We start from the raw sequence: 7,824 nt of genomic DNA on the forward strand, positions 1-7,824 counted from the left end.
CGCGCAGGCCCAGCGGCCACGGCTCACGGGCCCAGCCGCTCTGCGGCATGTGGGATCCTCCCAGACCGGGGCGCGAACCCGGTTCCCCTGCATCGGCAGGCGGACGCGCAACCACTGCGCCACCAGGGAAGCCAACCCATTACTTTTTAACTCAGGATAAGATAAAACTAAAAAAGGAACCTTGTTTATGATGTAAGAGTGTAGCTGAGAACTGGCGTGTAACACAGGTAAGTCACTCCAGATGTAACTGATTGCAGAGCCGTGTGTTTCCATCCCTCTGTCGACAAGGTGGACGTTAGAACGGGTCTGACGCAGGCCGAGTCTTCCTGGTGACCGGCTACTTCCTCCCACTGTCACCTCTGGGACGTGAGCTCCTGACAGGTGGCTCTGCTGTAGGGCCCAGGGCCGGTCGCAGGCCTGCTGCAGCCCCAGGAGGGCCCCTGAGGCCCTGCTCCAGGGCCAGGACCCCACACATCTGTAGCTTCCACCTGCCTTTGTCTCCTGTGTGTCTCTCATAGGCAGCCTGGTGGACTCTTCTGGTCGAATTCTGATCCCTGGAATCTATGACCACGTGGCTCCTGTTACAGCAGAGGAAAAGAGAACATACGAAGCCATCGATCTGGACCTCGAGGAGTACCGGAACAGCAGCCAAGTTAAGAAATTTCTGTTTGACACCAAGGTAGGTCACACGTCGACGGGTAACCAGAAAGAGGAACGATGAAAACCCGTATTTTCCCAGTGCCTAGTTTGCTATGGGCTGCTGTTCTGCATGTCTCAGAGCTGAGAGCACGTGCTAATCAGGGGCAGGTTTCCCTTCACGAAACCTCGTGGTCCTCGTGGTCTAGATCAACTGGTCCTTTTCTTGGGGTCCGTCTGCCACTGGCCTCAGGCGCCTAACCACGGGGCAGTGATTCACTTCACAGCCGTGCGTTTCCAAACTGGCTTGTGAGGCTCAGCCCCAGGCCAGCCCTCAGCCAGTGAGCTGGGCTTCCTGTCTGTTTAAAGGTTGAGAATAGTCTGAGATCATTGCAGCTCCAAGACCCCTAATCATTCACTTTTTAAAAGACAAAACCAAGAGCTTTACGGGCTAATGTGTAAATTGCTACATTGCTCTTTGAGTGTAGTAAGTAAACCCAGAGCCCAAAGCATTGGCTACTGGTAAATTTAGATTTCGTTCTTTTCCCTTCTACTTCTCCTCCTCCTTAAAATAACAACAACAACAACAAAAACCAAAACAAACAGACAAAAAAAACCCTTGCCTGCTGTGGTGTTTGGTAGCTCTGGCTGGCTCCTGGGCGGACGCTCCAGGAGAGGGAAAAATGCCGAATACAAGTGGGGAGTTTACTCTTATGAAGTATGTCTCTTGCCTCAGATTAGCTCTCTGGTGGCCACTGGCTCAAATGTCTGTAGATTTCTTTGAAACCTTCTGGAAAATAAAATGCATTTAGCATAAAAGGTATCATGGCAATGACGGGATAGAAATTTACAATTGAACCCCAGTTTTGGAAAGGGCCCCTTTGCCATCTATTAACTGCAAACTTCAGCGCTGGAGTGGTGAGGGCCCCTTGTCAGTGGAAGCAGCTAGGGCAGGTGAAGGCAGCAGAGGGTCTCAGGTCCTGAGGGAAAAGTCCACCTGTACTATTAGTCCAGACATATCTAAGTAAGGTGGTAATTAACTTGTCATGAATGGTGTCACAGATGTACAGAAATTGGTGATACAAGCAATATAATTCAACTGGGTTTTAACTAAACACTCCTCTATATAGTAAAATGATTTTATTTTACTTTAGGAGGAACTTCTAATGCACCTGTGGAGATACCCATCTCTTTCTATTCATGGGATTGAGGGCGCGTTTCATGAGCCTGGAGCCAAAACAGTCATCCCTGGCCGAGTGATAGGAAAATTTTCGATCCGTCTAGTCCCTCACATGAACATGTCTGTGGTGGAGAAGCAGGTAACCAGCGTGTGTTGTTCTCCCGCCCCGTGGCAGCGCCATTGCTGAGCGCCGCGCACCACAGTTTAGCGGGCAGTTCAGCTGTTCACGCTGAAGTATGTTTTTTTGTTGTTTTTTTCGTTTTTTTCCAATACAAAAGGGACTGGAACAAATGTCAAGAAACTGATACATTTTTGTTCGGTAAAAATCTCTTTGCTCAATTATACGCCATTACAGTAGTCAGATAAGTAACCGTTTGGCGTTGGAGTGATGGGAAATTTTAAAAAATTAAATGGTAGCTATGAAGGCAAGATTGGTTTCACTCCCAGATGGAGACGCTAACTGCCTACGGCTGGGCTGAGCTGGGAAATCTCAAGCTGCAGTCACCGGTTGGTCTGTGATGTCTGAAATCTACACTCTGAAAGCAGCCATTTTAATGAAAACGTTCGTTGTCTGGAGGGAGTGCGTGTCTCAGTTATCCACCAGTCATCAGTTTACCTCAAGTTTAACAGAAAGTAGACTCTGCATAAATAAGCTCAGGAAACACCTCTCCCACCCCCGTCCGTCCCACTGACCCTTTCATTGTCTTCTCAGTGCTGATCACACCCTACAGCACTCTCCACCCTCCCTCTCTCCCTCCCTTCCTGTCCCTCTGTCTACAACACATACATTCCCCGAGGGCAGGAGCGTCCTGGTCTTGCTCACGGCTGGGACCCCAGCACCCAGAACAGTTCCTGCCACATGACAGGCATCCATTAATATTGGTTGAAGCAAATATTGGAAGGATTTTTTTTTTTTTCTTTTTTTTTGCCGCGCCACACGGCCTGTGGGATCCCAGTTTCCCGACCAGGGATTGAAACTGGGCCCTGGGCAGTGAGAGCACAGAGTCCCAACCGCTGGGCTGCCAGGGAAGTCCCTGGAAGGACTATTTTAGAGTATGGAGTTGTTCTTGGAGGATTTCCTTAGTAGCGGCTGGAACAGAGCCAAGGAAGAGAAGGGCGCTGACGACAAGGGTCGTTCACAGCTCAGCTTGGAGCTGCTTCCGCTTCTCAGAAGTTTCCAAATGCATGGTCTTCCCCATAAGAGTCACTGAGGTATTGGTAAGTCCAGAAAGAGTGATCGATCGTCAGATGGAGAAGTTGTATTGTGTTTCATAATTACCAAAATTCATAATAAGCAAACGTTAACAGTCAGACACCCTGGTGAGGATGGGGGGGTCAGAGCTGGGGTTGGAGGGTCTGGGGACAGAAGGGGAGTGAGAGCTAGTGTTCCTCCCGCTGGCGAAGCTCCCAGTCCTGGAGACCCTGCTCACTCCACGCCATCCCTCCAGAAGAACTAAGGTAAAACCAAAATACTTGAATTGGTTGGGTTGAGATTTCATCAGTTTCTTGATGAAAGACGACTGTATGTTCATGGTATGAGAGAATAACTTGAAATTTTCTCTTCCACCTGAAAATGTTCCTTTTAGGTGAAGCAGCATCTTGACTATATATTCTCCAAAAGAAATAGCTCCAACCAGATGACTGTATCTATGACGCTAGGAGTACACCCGTGGATTGCAGATATTAGAGATAATCAGTATCTTGCGGCAAAAAGAGCCATCAAAACAGGTTGGACTTCAGATATTTTTATTTTTTTATTAAAAAAAATTTTTTTAGCATCTTTATTGGAGTATAATTGCTTTACAATGGTGTTAGTTTCTGCTTTACAACAAACTGAATCAGTTATACATATACATACGTTCCCATATCTCTTCCCTCTTGCGTCTCCCTCCCTCCCACCCTCCCTATCCCACCCCTCTAGGTGGTCACAGAGCACCGAGCCGATCTCCCTGTGCTATGCGTCTGCTTCCCACTAGCTATCTATTTTACATTTGGTAGCGTATATATGTCCATGCCCCTCTCTCACTTCGTCCCAGCTTACCCTTGCCCCTCCCCGTGTCCTCAAGTCCATGCTCTACGTGTGCGTCTTTATTCCTGTCCTGCCCCTAGGTTCTTCAGCACCATTTTTTTTTTTTTTCAGATTCCATGTATATGTGTTAGCACGCGGTGTGTGTTTCTCTCTTTCTGACTTCCTCCACTCTGTGCGACAGTCTCCGGATTACAGAGCGGGTGGTGCCTGGTGGAGCAGTGGATACGGCAGCGAGTTTAAAACTTCAGTATCGACTCTCCGTTTTCTACGGGCCATATTACCGCACACAGCGCTCTACCTCATGAGTCTTCCCAGCAGCTTTTCCCCGTTTTACGGATTAAGGCTTGAAGAGATTAAGTAATTTGCTGAAGGGCACCCAGCTATTAGTGGCAAAGCCAGGGTTTAAGCTCACACCAGGAGATTTGAATTTGGGGCAAAATGATGGACTTGAAAACCTCCAGTACTCCTGGAAATGATGAGCAACATTTGAAAACATCCTTTTAAAGGCACAGCTGGACTTGCATGAGAGTAAAGGAAATCTGGGATTAAAAATGAAGAAGGAGCTAAAATTTAGTGGAGTGAGCAAGCTGACACGGGGCCGCCCTGCAGGGACTTGTTCTTCCTGGTCCCAGGAGGTGTGGGTTTTAATGGTTTCGGGTCGGCATGAAGCAGAAAACGAGAGCCACTACATAAAGGCCTGGCTCCAAGAGCCACGCTCACCCTGGACGGGGTGTGTGTGTGTAAGCTTGACCGTCCTTGCTTGGGCTTTCGGTGAACACAGAGTCTCCCCTGAGAGTTTTTAACCATGGACCTATCTTGGCATGGGTTTGGGTCTTTAATTACTGTGTGTGGTCCTGTTCTCCCCAAGCCCATCCTGGACTGCCTGGCTGGTGCAGACAGCCCCAAGGCAGGCCATGTGAGCTTTCCGCTGAAGGAGCTTCCTGGTTATGAGCTCCTTGTATAAAATTACAGAACACACGAGAAACTCAATTCCAGCCTATCTGACTCTAAAACCAGCGGTCTTTTTACAATGCCATGCTGCTTCTCCAGAGGTAGGGAAGAGCTTTGTTTGTAATTTCCTCAGCGGTGCCTGTTCCGACTCACGTACTTCAAAGTCCCGGACAGGATACATGGTGGGTGAGCAGGGGCACGGGCCTGGGCTTCTGGCTGCCCGGGGAGAAGGAACAGCCAGTCTTTTCTGCAGCAGGAATGGGACACTGCCAACAGTTGCAAAGTGGGGGGGCTCTCCTAAAAGCAGGGGGAGTTTGGGGATCTCTCCAGATGTTAGGGGGAAGACACTGGCAAGTGTTTATATAGACTATGCACTATGTTACAGCTGGGCCTTGGGCCACAGCCCCAGAGATGCTGGAGCTGGAACTGGGGGTCCAGACCTCCTTGGAGCCCTCACTCTCTGTCGGGATTATCACTACAGGGACACAGACATGAACAATCACAGGGCAGGTCCAAGACCTAGAGTCGTGCTTCTCTGCATAATCATTCCCACTGTCCCAACTGTAGCAGCATTTTGCCAATTTTGGAGTGAAGAAAAGAGGAAGAAGGGTTACGAAGATAAACGTAATGCCACTGAAGAGAGGCGTGTGGTTGTCAAGGCCTGACGTACTCTTGCAGGAAAGCATGGGCACCTTTGGGCCTGTTTGTGTGCTGGACCAGTTCTGCTAACAAAGTCCATCATCTTTATTGATTCACATTCACGCCTTGCTCTGTGGATAAAGAAGGTCGGGCATGCTCTCTCTTGCGACTGTTTCATTTTTCACTCCTGCTCCGTCACCAGCAACTTGTCCTCTAGCCCAGAAGGTTTGAAGTCATCTCTTTCCAGACCCTAGGATATCTGTTAAAACGATTTCCTGGGATACCTTGAAAGTTGAGCACAAACGCTGAGACATTCAGGTGACAGTTGAGTACGCTTATTTATTTGTATATTGGTTACAAACAAAAAACCAAAGAAGTCCCACCTTCCCAATATTTAATTCATGAAGCAACCATAAAAGTGGGTATACCGTCTTGTGGTGCTCCTGCCCGAAACGCAGGACTTCTTCCAATCGTGAGAAAGCATCAGACAAACCTAAACTGAGGGACATTTTACAAAACAACTGATCAGTACTCTACAAGAGGGTCAAGTTCATGAAAGTCAGAGAGAGGCTGAGAACCTGTCACAGACTAGAAGAGACTCAGAAGCAATGACAAAATGCAGTGTGGGATTCTGGATTCAATCCTGGTATAGAAAAAGGGAAAAAGTGGTAAAATTCCAATCAGGTCTGAGTCTACTTCATAATATTATTCCAATGTTAATTTCCTATTCTTGATAATTGTACAATAGTTACATGTCAACATCAGGGAAAGTAAAGGATATATGGGAACTCTGTACTGTTTTTGCAACTTTTCTGTAAGTATAAAATTAGTTCAAAATGCAAATTTAAAAATATTTTTAAAAAGTAGATAATTGTACTTCCCTGGCGGTCCAGTGGTTAAGACTCTGTACTTCCACTGCAGGGGCCGCAGGTTCGATCCCTGGTTGGGGAACTAAGATCCCGCCTGCTGCATGACCAAAATAAAAAAAAAAAAAGTTTAAAAGTAGATCATTGTAAAGAAGGCAACCACAGTTTTCTTCTTGACTCTATTGATGATTTTAGAATATAAATTATGTGAAATCAAGGAGCTTACCAAACCCAAGTATCAAATTCAATGATTAAAAAAAAGAAGAAGAAAAAGACAAAGCAAACACTACATTTGAGGAGATTACTGGGGGTAGTCTTGTCATTATTTTACTCAAATGCCCTCTTTTCCTGTGTTTCAGTGTTTGGGACAGAGCCAGACATGATCCGAGATGGATCAACCATACCCATTGCCAAAATATTCCAGGACACCATCCAGAAGAGCGTGATGATGCTCCCGCTGGGCGCTGCTGATGATGGCGAGCACTCTCAGAATGAGAAAATCAACAGGTTAGTGAGTCCAGTAGGCGCTCACCCCTCGCTGCGCGAGCCTGGGTCCTCACGCCGGTAACCTCCAGACAGGCTGCATACTTCCGATGCAATTTCGGTCATCAGGTCTTCCTGTTTAAACTGCAGACTACTTTCCCTCTGTCATCTGAATGGGAATAACAGTGTCTCTCTCTATTTCTTTTGTTAGGTGGAACTACATAGAGGGATCCAAATTATTTGCTGGCTTTTTCCTAGAGATGGCTAAGCTGCATTAATCATGGTAGGAACCTTCCAGCCTAGGTCTGACCTACTGACAGACCCCCTTTCACACAACCCTGGGCAGGAATAAAATCTAACTATCCCGAGGAATTCGGTCCCCAAAATAATGTTTTCCCTTGGACATTTGGACCAGTGATAAAATATTTCCAAGGCGCAGACATCGGACGTGGTTTTGTGTCACCGTGCACACCTTTCCAAAGCCACAGCCACCTTCAACAACCTCATTTCCCTGAATCCTGCTGCGGCTGCCCCAGGCCTGGACTCCGCGGTACCCTTCCCTTCCGGATGAGGACAAGTCTCTGATGAGATTCTCCACTTGCAACTTGATTGGCGTAATCACTGCAGTTTGCGTTCTAGGCCTCTGCGTGCTTGCCACACAGTCACCCCACCCGCTGACTGTCCAACCTACATCACCCCTGCTTTTACCACTGGTGCCCTTTATCTTATTGACAAACATGTTGGTCTCCAGCACTGCCTACTGTAATTTCCCCGTGGGCTCATTTTTAGAGGAGCTACAAAAGCATGATACCGCATTAACCTCTTGCTTTCCCTTCATTTATTTTTCCTGCTTCTTCAAAAGTGCTGAAATGGAAATGATCAACATTCATATCCTTATGCCATCTGGGATTCCTTGCGTGAAAATGAGTACTTTTTAAGTTGCAGGCCTCTTTGCCTTTGCTGCAATTGATGCCAACCGACCGCCCCTCCTGCAGCCTCTTCCTTCTTCCTGCCCATCCGTGAGGCCTCCTCGCTGTCTC

The 7,824-nt window shown here is 47.5% G+C and overlaps 1 protein-coding gene across 1 annotated transcript in view; it reads left to right on the plus strand.

Annotated features, from left to right (window-relative positions):
* CNDP1 (carnosine dipeptidase 1) overlaps positions 1–7,077 on the plus strand; it is a 22,529-nt gene extending 15,452 nt beyond the window's left edge. Inside the window, exons 7-11 of the mRNA XM_024133968.2 lie at positions 519–679; positions 1,791–1,955; positions 3,403–3,544; positions 6,661–6,808; positions 6,996–7,077. Coding sequence (XP_023989736.2) covers positions 519–679; positions 1,791–1,955; positions 3,403–3,544; positions 6,661–6,808; positions 6,996–7,062 — 683 coding nt within the window. The 3' untranslated portion in view covers positions 7,063–7,077. The remainder of the gene's footprint in view (positions 1–518; positions 680–1,790; positions 1,956–3,402; positions 3,545–6,660; positions 6,809–6,995) is intronic.
* The last annotated feature ends 747 nt before the right edge of the window (positions 7,078–7,824 follow it).

The sequence above is a fragment of the Physeter macrocephalus genome, chromosome 19 (genome assembly GCF_002837175.3).
Source record: "Physeter macrocephalus isolate SW-GA chromosome 19, ASM283717v5, whole genome shotgun sequence".
Taxonomy (NCBI): Eukaryota; Metazoa; Chordata; class Mammalia; order Artiodactyla; family Physeteridae; genus Physeter; species Physeter macrocephalus.